Genomic DNA, 27470 nt, shown 5'->3' with positions numbered 1-27470 from the left:
TTGTTGTACTCATTAGAGTCATTAGGGCTATAACACACTCCTACCCTTATATTTGCTTTCCTAGTGGTTGTCACACCAAACCGACTGAACATTGCATTGGCCACTCATGTGAACTGTATATACTTCCTTAGATTTTGTGTTTCTTAACCAACAGCATAACCGCTCCTCTCTCCCTTCCTGTCTGTCTCTCCTTTATGTACACATTGTACTCCTCATATTCATATTCTGCATTCTTTATATCTGCATAACACCACATCTCTGATATCCCAACAATATCTGCCTTTGATGTATCCTTACCTAGGCACCTCCATAGCCAGGTGAGAAGGAGCAGCAGTTTGTAGTATACGCTTTTTGATTAGACCGGGGTTCGAGCCCATCACCACCAAATACGGAGGATGCGGAAAGGTCGGGGAATGACCACCGCATATCCCGGAGCAATATGGCCTTAGTTGCTAATGCTCCTAAAAAAAACCCCAAATAATAATAACTATCTTTACCAGCACTTCAAATCCATCAGATTTATTTACTATCTTCCTAGCATTGGTGTACATGCACCTGTTCTTATTCTTAGTTACCCTAACACAGTCCATGCATTTACTTGTCTGATGATGACTCCCAACCAACCTTGAAATTCCTGGAACCTTGCTGTCTGGGCTGCTGATTGTTCCAGTAGAAGCAGTGCAAGAATCAATCTCACCTTTGCCTGCAGATATTTTTAATCTATTAGTCTGTGGAAGCTATTAATCTATTAGTGTGTGCCCAAGATGGCAGTTTTCCGACTCACCTAACACTGCATCAATAGTATCAGCAAATATTCTCGTACCTTTTTTATTTAAGTATATCTCATCCCTGTAGAAGCAGTCTCTCATGTTAACAAGTACAGACCATGCTGAGAAAATTTTCTCCCCCATTATAATTCACAAAGTAACAATGTTATGTGAGAACATTTGCCAAGCGATGGATTATACACAATAATAATATATTCTTCAAATATTGTAATGCTTAAAATCACTTAACAAATTAGAAATGTACAATTAGTCAAATATATATATATGTCAGGTAAGTATAGTGTTATAATTGTTTTGTTCATGGAAAATACTGCTAGGAAAGAGAATGTCCAGAGAATTTTGATTCAGTTCAACTAAAGTTGTATACATTTTGTGATGTAGCACAAAATAAAATTATGGAAGCATAATAAAGTATTGTTTTATATTGATTTCTAAGGCTTTTTTAGATTGTCATTTTTTGTTATTAAACAGTCTACAGAGTTTTTCCCTGTCACTATATCTTCCTAGAAAATATTAGGATCTTGAGTTATCTGATAATATGTGCAGGGAACATTATCTTGTGTAAAGATAACCTTTTCTACTGCCTGTCACTCTCTTGCAGAGTAGTATGACTTGGTCAGATAATAGCTTGCCGTGCTATTCTGTCATATTGGTAAATATTTTTGGCCTTTGTGCTCTTATTTCCTCAAGTGTGGACCAAAAATAAAATGAGCAGTAAATCCATACCATACTGTTACCTTCACATCATAGATAGATTGATTAGCTGAATGCTGGTTTGATTCTGACCAAATGGCACAACACAACATCGTGTGTTCAGACCACACAATGCGAAGTGTGCATCATCTCTCTCCCCATCCTTTTCCAACTTAACAAGAAATTAACTGTAAAGTCAAGGTCCATCCTGCAGTGATGTGTGCAAAGAGCTTGAATCTCATAGATCTTACAAATGTAAGTTCTCCGAGGTATCTTTAGAATTTGCATTTCTTGCTGTAGCAAAGTCTTCAGCAACATTTCTGTACTGGTACAAGGTCATCCCGAATGTGTATTATATGTTCAACCTGTGGTCTCAGATTTATTTATCAAATTGCTCTTAGTTTTACTGAAACATGAACTACTTTGGAAATCATGCATATGTTAATTTTTTGTAGCACTTTCAGTGTTGTGTCTCTATATCTACCAATATTTCATTAATTCAATAAGTTGGCCACTGTTTGTGTCATTTTGGATAATTGATAGCTTTGTTCTTTGCAGACGTTAATAAATAGTCTTTCTACACTTAGTGGCATAGCTACAATTTATGCAGTTATGCACATCTAATGACAGATATGTAACGTGTATGTCTAATATAGGAATAGTACATAATTTCAACTTAAGCTGCTAGGACAGCGCATGGGGTTTTGTCAGACTAATAACCCCCCCTTATCCTTGCTGGCAACATTTTGATATACAAGAATGTTGCCAGCAGGGGTGGGGGGTAATTAATCAGAAAAATTGCATCATCTAGAACCTGTACTTGCTTCGGCAGTACATATACTAAAATTGGAACGATACAGAGAAGATTAGCATGGCCCCTGCGCAAGGATGACACGCAAAATCGTGAAGCGTTCCACATTTAACTGAGAGCAAAGTGGAGGAGAAATTGTTGAAGTTAAACATAAGAAAGGCACCTGGGGTGGATGGGATCTATCCAGTTATTTTAAAGGAGGCGGCAAAGCAACTAAGCAAACCCTTAGCCATAATTATGAGAGCATCCTTGGACTCAGGGGAGGTTCCCACGGACTGGAGATGTGCAAATGTGTCCCCAATTCACAAAGGTGGATCGAAGGGTGACACGAGTAATTACAGACCAGTTAGTTTAACTTCTGTTCCGGGTAAAATAATGGAGTCACTGGTTAAAGATGCATTGCAGGATCATCTAGACAAGACTGCAGCAATAATTCAAACACAGCATGGGTTTGTTAAGGGAAAGTCTTGTCTGACAAATTTGATTGGTTATTATGATGTGGTCACAAAGGAACTGGATGCGAAAAATAATTTTGATATCATATACTTGGATTTCAGGAAAGCTTTTGACACTGTTGCGCATGGAAGACTACTGTACAAATTGGAGCAGAATGGTATTAAGGGTAAGTTGCTACAATGGATAAAAGGATGGTTAAGTGGGAGAAGACAGAGGGTGGTAATCAATGGGTGCTGCTCTTCATGGACTAATGTTATTAGTGGAGTCCCACAGGGTTCGGTGTTGGGTCCACTGTTGTTTTGTGTATTTATCAATGATATTGATGAAGGTATATCAGGCTTAATGTCGAAGTTTGCAGATGACACAAAGGTTGGCAGGGTTGTTAATGACAGTAATGGCAGTGTGCTACTGCAACAGGATCTAGATAATTTGGGCAGATGGGCTAAGAAGTGGCAACTGAAGTTCAACCTTGACAAATGCAAAGTACTGCATATGGGTAGAAGTAACCCCAGAGAAACGTACCAACTGTGTGGTACTACACTTAAGGTGGTAGAAAATGAAAAAGACCTGGGAGTAATTGTGCAGTCAGATATGAAGTTTTCTGAGCAATGCAGACAGGCTGCTAGGGCAGGTCATGGGGTTTTGTCAATGATATATAGGAATTTTGCTAGCAGGGAAAAGGAGGTGATTGTCCCTCTGTATAAGGCAATGGTCAGGCCACGCCTTGAGTACTGCGTACAGGTCTGGAGGCCTCATTTTAGGAAGGATGTAGATTTGCTTGAGCGTGTACAGAGAAGAGCAACACGATTGGTGAGGGGAATGAAGGGATTCTCTTACCAAGAGAGGCTTAAGTTCTGCAAATTGCAGTGGCTGGAGACTAGGCACCTGCGCGGTGATCTGATTGAGGTCTATAAGGCCTTGAATGGGTTGAGCACGCTGAATTCTGATGGGATCCTTCCACTTGTTCAGATTACGAACCTACGGGGACATAAGTTCAAATTAAGAAAGGACAGATGTAGAATAGATGTGCGGAAATTTGCCTTTAGCCAGCGGGTGGTTAATTGCTGGAACAAACTTCCATCTGTCGTTGTGGAAGTTGATAGGTTAAATAAATTTAAGGAGGAACTGGACAGGCATTTGGAGGGAATGGTGTGATGATTTTTTTTTTTTTTTTTTTTTTTGGCTGATGCTGCATAAGCTCCTACACTTGCTTTCTTGCATCATGTGCCACTACTACTACTACTACTACTACTACTACTACCTAGGCACCTATGAGGAGATTTTATTGAGATGTTTAAGGCAATCAGATTGGTCAGACAAGATCTTCCCTTAACAGATCCATGCTGTGATGTTACATAACTGTGTTCTTGTCAAGGTGATCTCACATTACTTCTTTGATCACTGACTGCATTATTTTCCATGGAACAGAAGTCAAGCTTATGATTTATAATTACTCACTTTGATCCTCTTTCATGAACCATAAACCCAAGCTAGTAATTTTCTGTCCCACCTAACCCTACCTCAATAGCATCAGCAAATATTCTTGCACCCTTTCTCTTTAAGTGTATCCCATTCCTGTAAAAACAGTTTCTCCTGTTAACAAGCACAGACCAAACTGAGAAAAATTTTATCTCAAGAGCCTTGCACAGTCTCTCTACAGGGGCTTAATTCATTGGCAGGGGCTTTCATCATGTACACCTTCCTATCATGTTTGGGCAGAATTTCAAACACTTTCAAATGCAATCCTAACCCACAATGTACAAGTATGTGCAAAAGTAGCATATTAGTATGCAGAAATTCCAAAAAAAAGCTAAAAACGACATCGTTTTTAGCTCTTTTTGTGAATACTCATATTGTGAATACCTCCACAACAAGTTTCCATGATATTGCACTGCCATTATATTTCAATATGAGATATAACTGCAATGATGCCGTTTTTAGCTCATTTTTGGAATTGCTGCATACTAATATGCTGCTTTTGCACAAACTTGTACATTGTCTAATTCTTTTGCAGCCCGAGGCTTAAGCCCTTAAAGCTCTTTAGTCTAATTCACTATATACACCATCAGGCATTTCTCATATGGAAATGCCTGATGGAGTTATACTTCATAACTGTTTTGTCATTTTTGCATCAGGGTACCTACCCACCCACCGAAGAAGGGCCAAATAGTCCTGAAACAGTGCCGTCTGGGTAGTGGTATCTACCAAGAAGTAACAGTAGTCTTCTCCATTGGTGAAGCATTACTTATTCAAAGTAGTGCAATATCATAGCAACTGGTTGTGAAGGTATTCACAATATGAGATATAACTAAAACAATGCTGTTTTTAGCTCTTTTTTGGAATTGCTGTGTACTAATATGCTGCTTTTGCGCAAACTTGTACATTGTCTAATTTTTTCGCTGCCTGAAGCTTAAGCCCTTAAAGATCTTTAGTCCTAACTAAAACACTTTAAGCTTTTAGCTGAACTGATGAGTTAGTACATAAGTTCAGCTCTTAAAAAGATGCCCTTAACAAATAACTTCTCTAAAGTACCATAACTTTGCCCCTGTTAGACATATTCTGGTCCTGTTGCAATATGGATTTACAGCAGGGAAAGGGACTGATAATGCATTGGGAAAATTGGTGGAATCTGTACACCGATGCAGATCAAAATATTGTCTGGGTATCTTTGTAGATTTCACTGGGGCATTTGATAGCACTGACTGGTACGGTGTTCTTATAGTATTACCTCAGGGAAAATGCACACCACAGATCCACTCTGTTATAAGAGATTACTTCTGTGACAGAACAGGTACAGTTAAATCAGCATGTGGGAAATTTGCAGACAAGTTGTAAGAGGTGGCCTACAGGGGTCAGTCCTTGGCCCATTAATGTGGAATTTAGTCCTAAATGATTGGTTAAAATTGGACTATAACAACGTTGTTATGATTGATTATGCTGATGACAGTTTTGCTGGTGGATAGTGACTCAAGGCTCCAATTAGAGAAGCAATCACAGTTCATTTTGTCAGAGCTGAGTACCTGGTGTAAATTGCACAGGTTTGTGGTTTCAACAGAAAAGAGCAAACTGTATTATTAAAAGGATACCTGTCTATTCCGAGAAATGCACAATGCCGAATTGCACGAAGCTAAGAGAAAACTAAGTGCAATAATAACACTACACTATTCACAGATAATTCCACAATAGTATCTGTTACAGTGCAAAGTTATGCTGTATATTGTGATGCCAATTTACATTATATATTATGTTGCCAAGTTACATTATATATTATGCTGCCAAGTTATGTTTTACATTGCCCTATACAGTTGCGTTCGTATTTTATGAACTTAGTTTATAGCGTTAGAAAAACCATTTCTAATATTAATTATACTGCTATGAAACTACAAATAATGGAGCCCACTTGGTTGCTGTCCTCTTGTTCTCAATTTCAGTGTTGATATGGCCTCTCTTAAAATAATTTACAATAGCTGTCAATGAGTGCACATTAAACATTTGTGGAAGAGCAAGTTGGGCACAGTGTTGGACATCCTGAATATCCTAAAACTAATAAGAGATTGTTAAATATTGTGTGTAAATAATGTTTTTCTATTCATTCAGTATTTTTGTATATTTAAATCAAGTATTTGATTTAAATATACATTAATACAAAAATAAAATGAAATCATTAGTGCACCTCTTGCATAGAACAGTTTGTGCCCTCTCACTTTAGATAAAGTGAGAGGGCACAAATCTCTCACTTAGATAAAGTGAGAGTATTTCTTTTTATGATATTTCTGCAAGCAGATCTTATCCTGCAAAGTGTCCTGAAAGTTCACAGGTTTGAGAGTGGTAAATTTCCCCGTGGCCTGTGTTGTTATTGAACAAAATAACAAATGTGTATATATAATGAATGATATGATGCCTAAAGTGGTGCAACGAATGGTATGATACCTAAAGGGGTTGGGTTTTAGGCACAGATGGTTCCTAAAACCCAACAACAGCCAACCACGATACCTAAATGAATATTTACAGATAAACCTTAGTTCACAGTTAGTATCACTTTAATCATGAAAATTTTACAGAACAATACACCCTTTTTTATACAACAGTTTTTGCATCATTTATACTTAACTTATTTATACCATTGGTGACTACCACTATCTAGCTTATGGTGCCTCCGTAGCCAGGTGGGCAGGAGTGGCAGTGCATAGTACACACTTCTTGATTAGACTGGGGTTCGAGCCTGTAACCACCAAATACGGAGGATGCGGAAAGGTCAGGGAATGACACCGCATATCCCCGGAGCAATATGGCCTTAGTTGCTAATGCTCCTAAAAACCAAACAACAAATTGCAACAACAACGACTGCTGCACAAATTGGAGCAGTGTGGCATTGGAGGCAAATTGCTGCTATAGATAAAGGGATGGTTGAGTGGCAGAAGACAGAGAGTGGTAATCAATGGACACTGCTCAACGTGGACTAATGTTATTAGTGGAGTTCCTCAGGGTTCAGTTGTGGGTCCATTGTTGTTTTCTGTATTTATAAATGATATAGATGATGGTATATCAAGCTTAATGTCCAAGTTTGCAGACGATACAAAGGTTGGCAGGGTTGTTAAGGACACTACTGATGCTATGCTGCTGCAACAGTATCTGGAAAGGTTGAGCAGATGGGCTGAGAGGAGGCAAATGAAGTTTAACATTGACAAATGTAAAGTACTACATATGGGAAACAGTAACCCCAGAGCAACATATCAACTCTGCGGTACTACACTGACAGTGGTGGAGAATGAAAAGGACCTGGGGGTAATTGTGCAGGCAGAAATATGAAGTTCTCTGAGCAGTGCAGACGAGCTGCAAAAGTAGCTCATGGTGTCTTGTCAATGATATACAGGAATTTTTCTAGCAGGGATAGGGATGTGATTATTCCCTTGTATAAGGCATTGGTCAGGCCACACCTTGAGTACTGTATACAGGTCTGCAGGCCTCATTTCAAGACGCATGTAGAGCTGCTGGAACGAGTACAGAGAAGGGCAACAAGATTAGTGAATGGAACGAAGGGTTGCTCTTACGAAGAAAGGCTTAAGTTTTGCAAATTACAGAGTCTGGAGACGAGGCATCGGCGAGGTGATCTGATAGAGGTGTATAAGGCTTTGAATGGCTTGAGCATGCTCAATGCCAATGGGATTCTTCCTCTTGCTCAGAATAATCACCTGAGAGGGCATAAATTCAAATTGAAAAAGGACGGATGTCGGATAGATGTGCGGAAATTTGCCTTTAGCCAGCGAGCAGTTGGTTTGTGGAATAGACTTCCATCACTTGTTGTTGAAGTTGATAGCCTAAACAAATTTAAGGCTCAGCTGGACAGGTATTTCGAACGAACGGAGGGTTTTTTTTTTTGGCTGATGCTGAATAAGCTTGCTTTCTTGCATCATATGCCTCTACTAATGCTAATGCTAACTTCAACATCTGTACATGCTCTTTTCAGCATCAACAAAAAATGGTCATTTTCCAAAAATATGTGAAGAGTCTTCCTGTAAAGCCTCTCTGAGAAAAGGTGGGAGTGCTGAATGCAGTGTAAGGTATCAAGTTGGTGATTTCGATGAAGCGCTTTTGGAAATAGCATCAGAAGATGCCCAAGCAAGAAGTGAAGCTGAATCACTAGCTAACCAGATCAAGGAATACAAGTTCCTTGTTTCTTTATTTTGACATGATTTGATTTCTTTTGTTTCATGTAAGTAAAGAACTGCAAAGTAATTCTACAGATCTTGCTCTTTCTTCTTCTTCTTCATTTCTTCTTTCTTTCATTTAAAAACCTTCATTTAAAAAGCTCTTTGTTCTTCATTTAAAAACCTTCTGCACTGGATGTCAGAGTATAGAGACTGGCTTTAAACAATCTTAGTTGGTGCCACAAAAAAAATTATTATTACCCATAACTGATTACATAAACCTGTATTTGTGTCTGTGAATTGTGTGTGTTCTCTGATTGATTTACCTGTTTTGTTGGGGGAAAAAACCTTGCTATCTACGCCTGAGACCGACTAACACAGCCACGGAGTGAAAAAATCCCATCAAAGTTCCTCGCATCGTCAGTGGGATTCGAACTGGGGCCTTTTCTATCCAGTGTGGGAAGAACGATGATGATACCACTGTGCTACCCACGCAGACTAGTTGGTGCCACAGAACTTGCGACAGATTTGGAAGTATCTCCAGAATTTTCCACAAGAAAAAATTAAGAGACACTTCAATTACAAGCCTGCTGATGAACCTATAACAAATCCTAAGGAAGCTTACAAGATAAACTGCATTAACAAAATCGTGGACAAGGCTTTGCAATCTCTAGAGTCATGTTTCCAGCAGTTAATAAAACATAATAATCTTTTTGGTTTCTTGGGTAAATTTCTAAGAATTCCAAAGGACAAGTTAAGAAAACATGCTGCAGATTTATAAATCACACTTTATGCTAAATCATTGAGAGCAACGAATTGGTGAAGTCTGTGAAGGTGACAGATATTGATGGTCATAGTAGTAGTAGAGGAAATGGAAGCACTGAAACCAATTCTTGCAGAATCGTGCTTCGAAAATCCTTTAAATATTTTGCAATTTCTCGCAACTTAATTAATGAACCATTGGATTTTCGAATTTACTGATATTGCTAAGAATATTTTTAACGATTCTAGTGACTAGCGTCTGTGAAAAGAAGCTTTTCCCAATTAAAGTTTATTAAAACATAATTAATTAAATAATAAATATTTAAATTATAAATTATACAAATTATTTAATAAATTATATAATTAAAACATATCTAAAGTCAACAACGCTTCAAGAGAGACTCACCAACCTTGCTATTGTATCCACTGAAAGAGAAGCAAGGAATTAAAATTTTGAGGAAGTCTTCAAAGATATTGCCGATAAATGGGCAAGAAAAATATCCCTCTGATTAATTTTGTTTATGTTATCAACATTTCTGGTCAATAATATAAAAATAATAAACAATTATTTAAAAATATTAAAGGATTAATATTGAATTTTTCAAGGGGCACTGCCAGCACGCTCCAATAGGGCTCTGCATTTGCTAAGGCTGGCACTGTGAGCAGCAGCCTGGGAAGCAAGGCAAGGCAATGGGGATTTCCAGGACTGCTGGGAGTCATAGTGGAACAAGTAAATACATGGGCTGTGTTAGGGTAACTAAGAGTAGAAACCAGTGCATGTATACTTGCATGTACACCAATGCTAGGAGTATAGTTAATAAATTTGATGAGCCCGAAGTGCTAGTCAAGACACCAAAGGCAGATATTGTTGGGACATCAGAGACGTGCTGTGACACAGACAAAAGCAGTGCAGAACTGGAATTTGGGGAGTACAATGTGTATAGGAAGGATAGACAGGACAGGAAGGGAGGAGAGGCTATGCTGTTAGTCAAGAAACATAAAATCTAAGGAAATGCCCAAAAAGAACAATGAAAGTAGGTGTGTGTTATAGGCCCAATGAAGCTGATGAGCACAACGAGCACCTGCACAGAGAAACAGAGTGGGCTAGCAAATCAATGTGTCCCATAATAGGGGATTTGAACTTCCCAGAGACTGACTGGAACTTGTAGGTTGGTCACTCACACTAGCAAGGATTTATTTGATGAGTGTTCTCTGCAGCAGCACGCTTGGGAGGCAACCAGAGGGAGCAACACTCTTGATCTGATTATCAGTAGTGACCCCTCACGCACCAAGAATCTGCAGATAAAGGAACCACCAGGTGGCAGCGATCACAGTGCGCCGAAGTGGGATTCACTCAAAGAGGCAACCACCATCAAGGGCAAAGGGAAGGGCTTTTGCTTTCGTAAAAGCGACTATGGTGGTCTGAGATAGTATTTAAATTCTATACGGTGGGACCAACCGACGATGCTTACGAACAGCAAATTCAAAATGGGAGGCATTCAAAGAACTCATCCTGGAAGCCACCAGGCTTCTCACACCAACCAAGAAACACTGTTCAAGATCTAGGACTAAATGGATGTCAGACGAACCAATTAGACAAATGGCAGAGAAGAAAAATGCATGGGATACATATAAATTAACAGGAGACACGGAAGCCCACGATAGATATAAGCCGGTCTGCAACCAAGTCACAAAAGACGTTAGGCAGGCAAAGGCAGATTACGAGAAATCTCCGGCAAAGAACGCAAAGAAAAATAGCAACAAGTTCTTTACCCATGTAAACTCCAGAAGGAAGAGGATGAATCAGATTGGTTCACTCGACATTGATGGTTCAACTGCCGATGGTCCTTCTCAGGCGGCTAACAAACCAAATGAATACTTTGCATCTACATTCACAAATGAAGAGTTATTGAGGGAGGGGAATGCCAGATGTGTATTAAACTCTGGCAGTAAGCTCGATAATCTTGCAACAACTGAGAGCAAAGTGGAGGAGAAATTGTTGAAGATAAACATAAGAAAGGCACCTGGAGTGGATGCAATCCATCCAGTTATGATGCTTGTTAGTAGAAAAAGATAAATTCCTCTTACCTTGTAATGTTTCATCCTGTTTAATTTCATTTTTTTTTGAAGATTTTAGCATCAATTTTACTAATTGTTACCAAGTTTTGCATTAACTTTTTTCTTTCATGTAGCTTGAAAGTATTCTGCTTCAAATTCAGAGCAAAGATTCACAGTTTAATTCCTGTTAATTAAAAAGTGTTAATTTCTTCCAATAAATTGTATAATTTTAAATGCCTTTTAATTACTTTGTAAATGCCTTTCAATGCATTTCACAAGCACACCCTTTGTTGGAATAAGTTGACTTTCAAATTCACTTACTTTTATAAACTTCAAATAAATTTATATATAGTAGTGCATTGAAAATCCGAACTTCAATAATTCGAAACGTCAATAGCCATCACCACGAGCCAGCATTTATTTCTTTTATGCTGGTGCCATAAAATAATTACAGTAAGCACCAGTTATTGTGATCACATTTGTGAATTGAATTTTTATCCTATTAAACGGCAATTCTAATAAGTGAAAATCAGAGAAATATTATCCACAGGCTATAAAAATGAAGATATAAAGCACAAATTTACACATTTATTACCTTACCAATTAACAAAATTAAATGATACATGAAAATCGACAAACAAAATGAATGCTGTCCAACTCAACTACTCTTGCTGAAAAGACCAAGAGATCTGGCAAGAAAGAAATGAACTTCGAAATGGTGCAGCAAAAAATACTTAATTATTTTTGTTAAAGGCCTACACAGTATGTGTTAATATTCTGCTAAGATATATGTTATTGTGGCCGAAACTTCCATTTGTTTTGTTACCTATGAATAAAAATACATAAGTAAAACTTAGTATTTTTATTTCTAAACTTACCAAATTTTTTTTTTTAGTCTCCAGAACAGCATTTTTGATACGTTCCAAAATCTGAACAAATCGGAAGTCTGGATTGTCAACGCTATACTGTATATGAAACAGCTGATAACAATAATTTCACACTAATGATACAACTCCTTTCTACTTCATAGCTCTCTCTCCTTTTTTTTTTTTTTTTTTTTTATTACTGTCATGTCTCCATGGACAGGTAGCTCTAATAGTGATGTAATAGGCCCAAACATTAACACAATAAATTAGCTTTGGAAGAGATCAGTGTGAGAAATGTTAGTACGAGATACAGCAGGAAATTATTATAAAACAAGTTGTAAAAACAACTGTGCTAAAATATAATTATAAATTCCAGTGGATTATCTAGATAATATAGTGGGTAACCATGGATTACAATGTAAATAACATTATAAAAAAAATAACTGTAATGAGATAAATTTGATAATATTCCTTACATGTGCTAATTACAACAATAAAAATGGCATACATTATGTAGCGTAAGTGGAGTGAAACAGTGCATTATTAGGAAGAAATGTATACTGTTTGAACTATTTACGGTCTTCTTTATTGATGCTTCTTAGATTCACCACCAAATACGGAGGATGTGGAAAAGGTCAGGGAATGACCACCGCATATCCCGGAGCAATATGGCCTTAGTTGCTAATGCTCCTAAAAACCAAAATAACAACAACAACAACAGCTTCTTAGATTAATATGCAGTTCATATAAGAAAGTTCAAGAAATGTATGCATAGCTTTTACAAGCTGTGTGCTCTTTATGGTGAATAGTCTGAACAAGATATATGCAAAGCAGAAATACATTTAAAAGTGGATAGCCAATAGCAAAGATATGAGAAAAAAGCAGAATGAGCCCTAGTGAGCAGTTTACTATGTTTCAAAGAGGCTTAAATGCCACAAGCCCAAATCCAGTTAAATGCCACAAGCCCATGAAGCCAGTTATAACTGATTGACAAGGGCATTGTGTGTGTGTGTACGAGCGCAAACAATCTAGGTTGGCCAAAATGAATAGAAATTACTGCTGCCTGAAGAAAGCAGTTAAAGTAAACTGAGTGAAGTCTGCAGGGGTGTTCATAAGTGTGTACACCATCTATAGGGGCTTGCACAGTATGGATTTTTATGGCAGAGCTACTGTCAAAAATCTCATATCATGTCCATGAATTTTGATATTTACTGTTGTCAGTAGGGCCTAACCCACATTTTTGGACCATAGAATAGAGAAACAGGTCCTATGAAGTGCTCTTTCATGCTACACAGTCTTTAGATCAGACAGTTGAATATGGAGATGAAAAACGCCTTGGGAACATCATCTACTGCAGTTATTGTGTACACACTTGAGTTCACAGGATGTGGGGTCATGATATGGGGCTGCTTCTTGTGGTTTTCACTTGGATTGTTGTTTGTCCCCCATTTTAAGTGCCCAACAGTGCCAAAAACTGTCAATGTCAAGTCATTGACATTGACAGTTTTTGGCAATGTCATACAGCATGTTCCACTGATTAATTCCATGTGCTCACACCCCCGCAAGTTCTGTGGAAATGGTCCCTTTGTGATCCAGCATACTAATGGCCCATCTCATACAGTGAACATCGTAAGAACCTGGTTTGAGGAAAATAAAGAGATTGTTCTGACCTGAATATGACTGAACTCCTTTGGGATAAAATGGAACACTGAATCAGAGTGCAGCCCATACACCTCTCTTTCCTATATCTGTACTGGTGACTGCACTGAATGAAGAATGAACTGATTGAAAGTGTTCCATGATAGGTCGATGCTGTTACTGGTGTCAAAGAGCTGTTAATTTTTATAATTGGCCTACACCTTTTTAATTCCGATCCAATTACACCTTTTTAATTCACCTGAAGTTCACCCAATACTGAACTCAGAGTTCAGTATTGGGTCCATTATTGTTTTCTGTATTTATAAATGATATTGATGATGGTATATCAAGCTTAATGTCCAAGTTTGCAGACGATACGAAGGTTGGCAGGGTTGTCAAGGACACTACTGACACTATGCTACTGCAACAGGATCTGGAAAGATTGAGCAGATGGGCTGAGAGGTGGCAAATGAAGTTTAACATTGATAAATGTAAAGTACTACATATGGGAAACAGCAACCCCAGAGCAACGTATCAACTCTGTGGTACCACACTGACAGTGGTAGAGAATGAAAGGGACCTGGGGGTGGTTGTGCAGGCAGATATGAAGTTTTCTGAGCAGTGCAGATGGGCTGCAAGAGTAGCTCATGGTGTATTGTCGATGATATATAGGAATTTTTCTAGCAGGGATAAGGAGGTGATTATTCCTTTGTATAAGGCAATGGTCAGACCACTGTAGAGTACTGTATACAGGTCTGGAGGCCTCATTTCAAGAAGGATGTAGAGATGCTGGAACGAGTACAGAGAATTGCATCATGATTAGTGAATGGAACAAAGGGTTGCCCTTACGAAGAAAAGCTTAAGTTTTGCAAATTACAGTGTCTGGAGACTAGGCACCGGCGAGGTGATCTGATAGAGGTGTATAAAGCCTTGAATGGTTTGAGCATGCTCAATGCTGATGGGATTCTTCCTCTTGCTCAGAATAATCACCTGAGAGGGCATAAATTCAAATTGAGAAAGGACAGATGTAGTATAGATGTGAGGAAATTTGCCTTTAGCCAGCGGGTGGTTGGTTGGTGGAATAGACTTCCATCCCTTGTCGTGGAAGTTGATAGCCTAAATAAGTTTAAGGCTCAGCTGGACAGGTATTTCGAACGAACAGAGGGGTGAAGTGGAAGTGGTTATTTTTTATTTATTTATTTTTTTTTTTTGGCTGATGCTGCATAAGCTTGCTTTCTTGCATCAAATGCCTCTACTAATGCTAATGCTAATTTGTTAATTAAAATTCATGTTTTCCTAAATGTGGCGGTGTCTTAATACATTTTATCGAGTAGTATCATTTACCCTTGTAAATTTTCCAAATTACATTTAAAGTATCTTATTATAATGAATTTGGTATAGGTTAATTTAATGCATATTGAAATGCTGGGCAGTGTGGAAAATACATTCCAAGGCTGTGCCAGCTTAACAGTGCCTGACTTTTAAAAAACTAGAAAGTCAGATAGTTTTAGAAGTTAGGAAAGGCAGTTGCAGATACTGAGCTCCCTAATTTTGTCCAACAGCCAAATTTAGTCATATGACAAAATCTAAATGCTTTTAGATTTTAACTTTTATGACAGCTGCCAACTGATAATAGTTTCCTCATACTCATATCAATTAAAATTTATAGAAATTTTAATAATCTGTTAATGCATTTAAAAACATAACATCATGGTGAATTCCTTTCTCTCCACTTCAGTTATTATTATTATTATTATTAGCCATATGGTGCAAGGAAGCCTGAGGCTTATGCTGTACTAGCCAAAAAAAAAAAAAATTCTGAATTACCCTGAGAGAGAGAGAGAGAGAGAGAGAGAGAGAGAGAGAGAGAGAGAGAGAGAGAGAGAGAGAGAGAGAAGGGAATCACCAAGAAAGAGAAGAATGATTAGCATTAGCATTAGTAGAGGCATTTGATGCAAGAAAGCAAGCTTATGCAGCATCAGCCAAAAAAAAAAAAAAAAAAAAACCCACTTCCACTTCACCCCTCTGTTCGTTCAAAATACCTGTCCAGCTGAGCCTTAAACTTATTTAGGCTATCAACCTCCACCTAAAGGGATGGAAGTCTGTTCCACCAACCAACCACCCGCTGGCTAAAGGCAAATTTCCGCACGTCTATCCTACATCTGTCTTTCCTCAATTTGAATTTATGCCCTCTCAGGTGATTTTTCTGAGCTAGAGAAAGAATCCCAACAGCATTGAGCATGCTTAAACCATTCAAGGCTCTATACACCTCTATCAGATCACCTCTTTGGTGCCTAGTCTCCAGACACTGTAATTTGCAAAACTTAAGCCTTTCTTCGTAAGAGCACCCCTTTGTTCCATTCACTAATCTTGTTGCCCTTCTCTGTACTCGTTCCAGCAGCTCTACATCCTTCTTGAAATGAGGCCTCCAGACCTGTATACAGTACTCTAGGTGTGGCCTGACCATTGCCTTATACAATGGAATAATCACCTCCTTATCCCTGCTGGAAAAATTCCTGTATATCATTGACAATACTCCATGAGCTACTCTTGCAGCCCATCTGCACTGCTCAGAGAACTTCATATCTGCCTGCACAACCACCCCCAAGTCCCTTTCATTCTCTACCACTGTCACTGTAGTACCACAGAGTTGATACATTGCTCTGGGGTTGCTGTTTCCCATGTGTAGTACTTTACATTTGTCAATGTTAAACTTCATTTGCCACCTCTCAGCCCATCTGCTCAACCTTTCCAGATCCTGTTGCAGCAGCATAGTGTCAGTAGTGTCCTTGACAACCCTGCCAACCTTCGTATCATCTGCAAACTTGGACATTAAGCTTGATATACCATCATCAATATCATTTATAAATACAGAAAACAATAATGGACCCAACACTCAGCCCTGAGGGACTCCACAAATAACATTAGTCCACGATGAGCAGTGTCCATTGATTACCACTCTCTGTCTTCTCCCCCTCAACCACCCCTTTATCCATAGCAGCAATTTGCCTCCAATGTCACACTGCTCCAATTTGTGTAGCAGTCTTACATGTGCAACAGTATCAAAAGCCTTTCTAAGATCCAAGTATATAATATCAAACTTATTCCCTGCATCCAGTTCTTTTGTGACTGCATCATAGTATCCAATCAAGTTGGTCAGGCAAGACTTCCCCTTAACAAAACCATGCTGTGTCTGAGCTATAACTGAAGTCTTGTGTAGAATTTTTTTCAGCCTGGACTGTACTTGTTAACAGGAGAGATTGCTTCTACAGGGATGGGATACACTTAAATAGAAAGGGTGCAAGAATTTTTGCTGATGCTGCCGAGGCAGTGTTAGGTGGGTCGGAAAACTGCTAGTTGGGGGGGATACAAGGACTAATAGATTAACAGTAGCCAGTGGCAGAGGTGGAAGTGATTCTTGCACTGCTTCTATTGAAATGAGCAGAAGTCTGAAAAACAAGATGCAGGATATTTCAGAGACTGCTGGTAGTCATTGCGGTACAAGTAAACACATGGGTTGTGTTAGGGTAGCTAAGAATAGAAACAGGTGCATGTATACCTGCGTGTACACCAATGCTAGGAGTTTGGTAAATAAATTTGATGAATTTGAGGTATTGCTCAAAACATCAAAGGCAGATATTGTTGGGATATCAGAGACGTGGTGTCACACAGATATAAGTAATGCGGAACTGGAATTTGGGGAATACAATGTGTATAGAAAGGATAGACAGGACAGAAGGGGAGGAGGGGTTATGCTATTAATTAAGAAACACATAAAGTCCAAGGAAGTGAAGCCAGTCGACATCGATGGACAGGGCAGTGTCGAGTCAGTTTGGTGTGACATAAGCATAGGGAAATCAAAATTGAGAGTAGGAGTGTGCTATAGGCCTAATGACTCTGATGAGTATAATAAGATATTGTACAGGGAAATAGAGTGGGCCAGTAAATCAGAGAGTCTTATAATGGGGGACTTTAATTTCCCAGATATTGACTGGAATTTGTGGGTTGGTCACTCGCACACTAGCAAGGCTTTTGTGGATTTATTGGATGATTGTTTTCTACATCAGCATGTTCGTGAGGCAACAAGAGGGAGCAATACTCTTGATCTGATTATCAGTAGTGATTCTTCATGCATTAAGAACCTGCAGATAAATGAACCACTAGGTGGCAGTGATCACAGTGTGTTGAAGTGGGATTTACTCAAGGAGGTAACTACCATCAGAGGTAAAGGGAAGGGTTTTTGTTTTCGTAAAGGCGACTATGATGGTCTGAGACAGTATTTAAATTCTATACAGTGGGACCAACTGATGATGTTACCAACAGCAAACTCAAAATGGGAAGCATTCAAGGAACTAATCTTGGAGGCTACCAGGCTTTACATACCAACTAAGAAATATTGTTCAAGGTTTAGGCCTAAATTGTTGTCAGATGAACTAATGAGACATGTGGCAGAGAAGAAAAATGCATGGGATACATACAAATTAATGGGTGACATGGAAGCCTATGATAGATATAAGTTGGTCTGTAACCAAGTCACAAAGGAGATTAGGCAGGCAAAGGCAGACTATGAAAAATCCTTGGCAAAGGATGCAAAGAAAAACAGAAAAGAGTTCTTTACATACTTGAACTCGAAAAGGAAAGGGATGAATCAGATTGGTCCACTGGATATTGATGGTTCAACAGTTGAGGATCCTGCTCAGGTGGCTAACAATCTAAACGAGTATTTTGCATCTACATTCACGCATGAGGAGTTATTCAGGAAGGAGAATGATGTAGGTAAAGTAAACATTGGCAGTGAGCTGGATGATTTTGTAATAACTGAGAGGAAAGTGGAGGAGAGATTGTTGAGGATAAACATAAAAAAGGCACCTGGGGTGGATGGGATCTATCCAGTTATATTAAAGGAGGCAGCAAAGGAAGTATTCAAACCCCTAGCCATAATTATGAGAGCTTCTTTGGACTCAGGGGAGGTACCCATAGACTGGAGATGTGCAAATGTAACCCCAATTCACAAAGGAGGATCAAAGGCTGACACAAGTAATTATAGACCTGTTAGTTTAACTTCTGTTCCAGGTAAATTAATGGAGGCACTGGTTAAAGAAGCACTGCAGGATCATCTAGACAAGAATTCAGTTATAGCTCAGACGCAGCATGGTTTTGTTAAGGGCAGGTCTTGCCTGACCAATTTGATTGGATACTATGATGTAGTCACAAAAGAACTGGATGCAGGGAATAACTTTGATATTATATATTTGGATCTTAGAAAGGCTTTTGATACTGTTGCACATGGAAGACTGCTGCACAAATTGGAGCAGTGTGGCATTGGAGGCAAATTGCTGCTATGGATAAGGGGATGGTTGAGTGGCAGAAGACAGAGAGTGGTAATCAATGGACACTGCTCAACGTGGACTAATGTTATTAGTGGAGTTCCTCAAGGTTCAGTGTTGGGTCCGTTGTTGTTTTCGGTGTTTATGAATGATATTGATGATGGGATATCAAGTTTAATGTCCAAGTTTGCAGATGATACAAAGGTTGGCAGGGTCGTTAAGGACAATACTGACGCTATGCTGCTGCAACAGGATCTGGAAAGGTTGAACAGATGGGCTGAGAGGTGGCAAATGAGGTTTAACATCGACAAATGTAAAGTGCTGCATATGGGAAACAGTAACCCCAGAGCAACGTATCAACTGTGCGGTACTACACTGACAGTGGTGGAGAATGAAAAGGACCTGGGGGTAATTGTGCAGGCAGATATGAAGTTCTCTGAGCAGTGCAGACGAGCTGCAAGAGTAGCTCATGGTGTCTTGTCGATGATATACAGGAATTTTTCTAGCAGGGATAAGGAGGTGATTATTCCCTTGTATAAGGCAATGGTAAGGCCACATCTTGAGTACTGTATACAGGTCTGGAGGCCTCATTTCAAGAAGGATGTAGAGCTGCTGGAACGGGTACAGAGAAGGGCAACAAGATTAGTAAATGGAACAAAGGGTTGCTCTTACGAAGAAAGGCTTAAGTTTTGCAAATTACAGAGTTTGGAGACTAGGCACCGGCGAGGTGATCTGATAGAGGTGTATAAGGCTTTGAATGGTTTGAGCATGCTCAATGCCAATGGGATTCTTCATCTTTCTCAGAATAATCACCTCAGAGGGCATAAATTCAAATTGAGGAAGGACGGATGTCGGATAGATGTGCGGAAATTTGCCTTTGGCCAGCGGGTGGTTGGTTGGTGGAACCGACTTCCATTACTTGTTGTTGAAGTTGATAGCCTAAACAAATTTAAAGCTCAACTGGACAGGTATTTCGAACGAACGGAGAGGTGAAATGGGAGTGGTGTTTTTTTTTTTTTTTTTTTTTTGGCTGATGCTGAATAAGCTTGCTTTCTTGCATCATATGCCTATGCTAATGCTAATGCTTGTCTAAATGATCCTGCAGTGCTTCTTTAACCAGTGCCTCCATTAATTTTCCTGGAACAGAAGTTAAGCTCACAGGTCTATAATTACTTGTGTCAGCCTTTGATCCTCCTTTGTGAATTGGGGTCACATTTGCACATTTCCAGTCTATAGGTACCTCCCCTGAGTCCAAGGAAGCTCTCATAATTATGGCTAAGGGTTTGCTTACTTCCTTTGCTGCCTCCTTTAATATAACTGGATAGATCCCATCCACCCCGGGTGCCTTTCTTGTATTTATCTTCAACAGTTTCTCCTCCACTTTACTCCCAGTTATTTCAAGATTCTGTAGCTTACTGCTAGAGTTGAATACACCTCTGGCATTCCCCTTGCTGAATAACTCCTCATGTGTGAATGTCGATGCAAAATATTCATTTAGTTTGTTAGCTACCTGAGCAGGATCATCAACAGGTGACCCATCAATATCAAATGGACCAATCTGATTCATCCCCTTCCTTCTTGAGTTTAAATAGGTAAAGAACTCTTTGCTGTTTTTCTTTGCATCCCTTGCCAAGGATTTCTCGTAATCTGCCTTCGCCTGCATAATCTCCTTTGTAACTTGGTTGCATATCAACTTGTATCTATCATAGGCTTCTGTGTCATGTGTTAATTTGTAAGTATCCCATGCATTTTTCTTCTCTGCCATATGCCTCATTAGTTCATCTGACATCCATTTTGGCCTAAACCTTGAACAATATTTCTTAGTTGGTATGTAAAGCCTAGTAGCTTCCAAGATAAGTTCTTTGAATGCTTCCCATTTTGAATTTGCTGTTGGTAACATCATCAGTTGGTCCCACTGTATAGAATTTAAATACTGTCTCAGTCCATCGTAGTCGCCTTTACGGAAGCAATAACCCTTCCCTTTACCCCTAATGGTAGTTACCTCTTTGAGTAAATCCCACTTCAGCACACTGTGATCACTGCCACCTAGTGGTTCATTTATCTGCAGATTCTTAATGCATGAAGAATCACTGCTGATAATCAAATCAAGAGTATTACTCCCTCTAGTTGCCTCCCGAACATGCTGATGTAGAAAACAATCATCCAATAAATCCACAAAAGCCCTGCTAGTGTGTGAGTAACCAGCCCCCAAATTCCAGTCAATATCTGGGAAATTAAAATCTTCCATTATAAGACTCTCTGATTTACTGGCCCACTCCATTTCCCTGTACAGTTCCTTATTATACTCATCAGAGTCATTAGGCCTATAGCACACTCCTACTCTCAATTTTGATCTCCCAATGCTTATGTCACACCAAACTGACTCAACACTGCACTGTCCAGCGATGTCGACTGGCTTCACTTCCTTGGTTTTTATGTGTTTCTTAACTAATAGCATAACCCCTTCCCCCTTCCTATCCTATCTATCCTTTCTGTAGACGTTGTACTCCCCAAATTGCAGTTCTGCATCCCTTATATCTGTGTGACACCACGTCTCTGATATCCCAACAATATCTGCCTTTGATGTTTTGAGCAGTACCTCAAATTCATCAAATTTATTTACTAAACTCCTAGCATTGGTGTACACGCAAGTATACCTGCACCTGTTTCTATTCTTAGCTACCCTAACACAATCCATGTGTTTACTTGTACCGCAATGGCTCCCAGCAGTCTCTGAAATACCATGCATCTTGTTTTTCAGGCTTCTGCTCATTCTAATAGAAGAAATATCATCATTTCTAAAAGAAATGATGATATCCAGCTCAGGATCCTGGGTGTGCCAAGCCCATACTCACCAGATGTGAGCCCTCTCTTAGTAGACATGAAAATTTCAGGTATTTTGGGTATGCATGCTCACACAATAAACTTATTTTGTATTATAAAAAATCGCATCCAGGTGCACAGCACATGGATTCCCTTAATATGTGAGCAGAGTTTCAGATGTATGTTTCATGAGCCATATGCTAATGCACAGAGCTTTTCTTATTATATAAGTGATATATGAAAAGAAAAAAAACTAGAATATAAGTTCCATATCATCCATTCTTGGTTCCTAAGTTTGCCATAAAAAAAAAATGGAAACTAACAGGTATTTCTGCAGTGTAAGATTACTGATATACAGCATGTTCCATAATGTGGGCTTTACTTTCAGGACTGATTAAGAATCTGAACACAGTGAAAAAGTTTACATAAACATATATTTGATTTTGAATGGTTAAGGAGCTATGGTTGCTAAGGAGCCATGAATTTTAAAAATATTGTTATGGAGTTTTCATTGGTAAAAAAAAAAATAATAAAAGAATAAGAATAAGCAGGCACATACTAGGTACATTCTTGTACAAGAATAAACAGCACATACCTAGTAAAATGTTTATTCAGGTATGTGTTTACTTATTCTTATTTATGTTTTTTTTTTTTTTATTACAAGGAAACCTCGAAAATTCAGCATTTAAAAATCTGTAATTTTGAAAATCCAGTATGATTTGAATTTTTATCCAAGGCTAGTTGGCTGTACAAGGGTAGAGAGGAAATATTCTGGCTGGACTTTAAAAAAAAAAAAAAAAGCGTTGCAGGTACTGAATATTTATTCATAATATTCCATTAATAATTTTAAAACACCAATCTCTTTCTGTTTTATGTTTCCTAGACTACATACAATAATTGTTACTTTGTATTTGCAACATATAATATAAAATTGTTCATTTTGTGAGACATTCAGTATTAGTTCATATTAGCTTAATTTTGCAATTGAAAGCTCTCGCTGAATTCATATTGTTAAAATTAAAATTCTCTCCGATCACATGACTGCATTAAATTATTTCAGCTCATCTGAGCTTGCTGAGTATAGAATGCTTACATAGAATAAAATAACCCTGAATACTTAGACTATGTGAATAACTTTCAAGAAAACCAGAATTTTCAAAAATGTATATGCTATATTTCAAGAATGCCAGATTTATGAGGTTTTACTTACTCTATGCTGATCCTGTGTTTTGATTTTGACAGAGGAGGTGGGGGCATCTTTTAGTATTTAAATGCACTGATAAATAGAGTAGTATGCATTACGACTAATGAGCTTAAAGGCCAGTCACACACACATACACAAACAGCACACAACAAGGCACCACAGTACATGCACACCATAGCATAATTGGCTTCTATCACCACAATATCCTCACATATTAGACAGCAGAGTTGCCAAAGGTTGCCTCAGGCTGGTTACACACACAATAAATAAATAAATAAAGAATTGTTGATGTGTAAACATCTTTGGTGGCCTACGAAATTTCTGATGGTAGTAAAATCAATTTGTCATGATTTTGCAACGTGGAAATGACATAATTTGACATCATTTCCATTTCATAACAAAGAAAAATGGAGTTGGGAGAGGAGATCGTGCAACGGATCATGGCAGGTGATATTGGATATGCTCAGAGCTGGCATAAACCAGCTTGTTGTGGAAAAACATTTATGATTTGGCGTATACCACTTGGGTGGCTGGGCTAACCATTGCCACTTGTGGCAGAAACATTTTGGTAACCAGAGAAATGGATATCTTGAGGGCAGTGATCTTGGATGCGCTCAGAGCTGGTTTATGCCAGCTCTGAGCACATCAAAGGTCATTACATTACAAGCGCTTCAGCCTTAACAGTTGAAGCGCATATAATGTAGGCTTTACAGTACCCATCTGTATTACTGAAGCGGTTGTATATTTCCATCAAAAGGCAAATCATAAATGTTTTTCTGCAACCAGCTGGGCTGGTCAAGAATATATGAATCGGTTCGCGATTGGGAGATAAGACTCCGAATTACATGCATGAGTAGCTTTGCTTGTCATTGGCCTTTCTCATTAACTTGCAGAAGTCCTCGTTGATCATCAAGTTTTCGCATTTCTTTGCAATTGCGCTGAGTCAGTTGAGTGTGGCAAGCATTATATCCTCATTCATCTCGCTGTTTGGATGATTGTAAAAGTTTTGAAAGGGGGTCTTCTTCTTGCAATCACATTACAAGGCTAGGTTATTACCGCATTCTTTGTCAGGGTCACCATTGTTGTTGTCTTGACACATCGTCTTACACATTTCGAACGTTTTGCGAATGTCCAAGTCCGATTCATACAATTTACAATCTAATATGAGCTCTTCATTGTTGTCATAGATCTTTACATATTTCAATTCTGACAGTATCTCTGTTTCCTCATTGAAAAATGGAATATGCAGCATTACCATCTTGCACTTGTACTCATTGAGATCCTGAGCCAAGCCATAGTTTCGATAACGTATTATGTGGGGATACTGTAGTTTCTTGCAGATCTCATTAGCACTGCATGTATAATTTGTGACAAAGCATGACAGAGTAACATGATAGTATGATTGTAACAATACAAATACTTGTATTGTTGCAATCATACTATTCAACAAATGGCTACAATCAAATGGGTAATTAGACTATTGGCCTAACCTCCTCCAAATGTTGATTTGGTAGAGTATGCAGTGGGGATGTTTATTCTGTGGCGTAAGTAGCGGGCGTGACCATAAATTACATTGTTCACGATTTCGGTTCTAGCTGTTCGAAATTTAATAGGTGTGATCAAAGATGTTGACACAAAACATTTTTCGTGTGTACAGGGTACAGACATGATTTTTTTTTTTTATTATTTTTTACCAATGAAAATTCCTTAGCCATTCTTTAAAATTCAAAGAGCCATATTTCTGTAACCATTGAGAATCAGACATGTTTATATAAACTTTTTTCATTGTTTTCAGTTCTTGAATTGATCTTGAAAGTATGGCCCATATGTTATGAAACATCTTGTATATGATGATTAACTGTCATTTTTGCAAAACTGAATGAATACAATTTTTATTGAGGTAACATTTTCTTCCTTTATAATTTGATTACTGACTATATAGGGTCATCCAAATAAAGCATCAGCTTTTGGAATAAACAGTTTGGATATGCATGGAAAAATGACTGTATCCACAGAATAACAATGACCTCTAGAACAAGCATGCAAGTATATGTATTGTATACTCAACACGAAATAGGATTGATGACCAAAGTTTGCATGCAGACAATATGGAAAATTCAAATATGCCTAGCATGTGATTATTCAGCTTTTAAATTCAAAGGGCAAACAGCTAATGAATATAATTTATTGCTGTATTGTAGCTGTATATGGAAAGATTGTTTGAATGAAAACCAGTGCATCCTCTGTATGGAACATCAGGTGTGTTATCACAAGGAAGGTGGATATTTCTGGGTTGAATTGTTGCAGATAATTAGTCATGTTGCCACCAACTATGAACTGGAGACTAAATGCAGAAATCAGCAGTATTCCACCTCCTGCTATCAGAAAAAATTTCCTATGTATCCTGTTAAAAGTAAGATGAACTTTTTTGATTAATGTGGTCACCTACTGAGTGGTCAGGAGTGGGAGTGCAGTAGCACACGCTATTTGAGTAGATCGGGGTTCAAGCCCCTGACTGCTAAATATGGTCTGCCAACCTGCACTGGACCAGCGTGGCAGATTATGGTCCATTTCCCTCAACATGAATTGTTGAGGAGGCTTCCATCCTGCAGTGGGTTGATAATGGCTGCAGTTTAACTTTTTTTTTTAACTACTGATAACCTCGTTGTCCCATGGCACTATTATAGTCAGTGCCAATTGCTATAATGAAAGAATGGAACAGTTATGGTAGGTCATAAAAGCAGAGTGGTTGGTAGCTTAACACATAATATAGTACTTCGTGAAGACAATTTGACACTTGACAGAGTCCTTGACATTCGGGTTCTTTTGAAGCAGTACAAGTGAGAAGTGCTACAACACCAGGCCTGCAGTCCTGACCTGTCTCCCTACAATCACCACATCTTTGACCTCCTGTTCAAAGGTTGTTGCTTTCACTCAGATGATAAAGGAGACTGTCGCTAATTGGTTCATCAGCTGTCAGTAGAGTGTATACTGATGGTGTGTCTCATCTGGTAACACAATGGGTTTATCAAACCAATGCTGCAGGTGCTTACTTTTAACACACTACATCTCTGAACTGTTTATTCAAAATATCCATGTTTCATTTGTGAATGATCCTTATAGTCAAGTTGTTAAGTATTACATTTACAATCTTTTAATAATTTGTCTGTAGGTCTTATTCAGCTTGAGATGCCATTGTCTGTTGAGCCTGTCCTTGGTCTCTGGAGTATTCATTCCCAAATTCAAAATATCTCACACTCAAAATATTTCCATGTTGAAGAATATGGTAAGAATTATTATAATGCATAAATTGTGTCTTGTCCAAAATACTTTTTTAGGTTGTGATTTGAAAAAATATATATCTTGCATGAATTTCTAATGAAAAAACAGTAGTTAGCTGTGTTTGCTATAATATTTCTTATTGTTGTGGGATCAGTTCTTGAATTGGGTTTGGGGTACACTGAATTGCTATTCTGTATAATAGTTTATTATATAAACCATAATGTAATCACAGTGATAAAACATTCTGGTTGTTAACTCTTGCAAGGATGCCTGTATGTATAAATTTTTTAATGTGAGGGACAAAATGAATATATATATATATATATATATATATATATATATTAAATGTAATTTAAAAAAAAAATTGTAGTGGATGAAAGATTAATAAGTCAGGTATGACAGATGCACCTCAATGTGCAAAGCAACATTAAAGGATGCAAAAGTATATATAAGTTTGTATTAATATATTGTTATTATTAGCTTGTTATTATTATTAGCTATATGGGGCAAGGAAGCCTGAGGCTTATGCTGCACCTGCCAAAAAAAAAAAAAAAAAAAAAAATCCTGAGTTACCCTGAGAGAGAGAGAGTCAAAAGGAGAAGGGAATCACCAAGCAGAGAAGAATGATGATGACCAGTAAGTTTCTGTTAGAAAAAGTACATGGGGTTTGGTAGACTGTAAGTGGAAATGGACATTAGCATTAGTAGCAGCATATGATGCAAGAAAGCAAGCTTATACAGCATCAACAAAAAAAAAACTTCCCATTTCGCCCATACATTTGCTCCAAAAATTTGTCCTATCCTTCCTTAAATTTATTTAAACTGTCAACTTCCACAACAACTGATGGAAGTTTGTTCCAACAATCAACCACCTGCTTGCTAAAGGCAAGTTTCAGCACATTCAATCAGCATTGAGTTTGCTCAAACCATTCAAGGCCTTATACACCTCAGTCAAATCACCTTGTAGATGCCTAGTCTCCAGATGCTGCAATTTACAGAATTTAAGCCATCCTTGGTATAGCAACCCTTTGTTCCACTCACCAATCTTGTTGCCTTTCTCTGTACTTGATCCAACAGCTGTACATCCTTCCTAAAATGAGGCCTTCAGACCTGTA

General features: G+C 38.3%; 1 protein-coding gene and 1 non-coding gene across 2 annotated transcripts in view; both read left to right on the top strand.

Annotated features, from left to right (window-relative positions):
* Nucleotides 1-27470, top strand: part of LOC150083280 (murinoglobulin-1-like) — an 892685-nt gene that overhangs the window by 113290 nt on the left and 751925 nt on the right. The window contains exon 6 of the mRNA XM_090378459.1: nucleotides 26247-26360. Within this exon, the coding sequence (XP_090234585.1) occupies nucleotides 26247-26360 (114 nt within the window). The remainder of the gene's footprint in view (nucleotides 1-26246; nucleotides 26361-27470) is intronic.
* On the top strand, nucleotides 2298-2404 carry LOC150083281 (U6 spliceosomal RNA). Its single transcript, XR_016547241.1, has one exon. It is a non-coding gene; the product is annotated as a U6 spliceosomal RNA (small nuclear RNA).

This window comes from Mastigoproctus giganteus, chromosome 7 (assembly GCF_048544385.1).
Source record: "Mastigoproctus giganteus isolate SK-2022 chromosome 7, ASM4854438v1, whole genome shotgun sequence".
Taxonomy (NCBI): domain Eukaryota; kingdom Metazoa; phylum Arthropoda; class Arachnida; order Uropygi; family Thelyphonidae; genus Mastigoproctus; species Mastigoproctus giganteus.
This window is presented reverse-complemented; position numbering and strand designations above follow the sequence as displayed.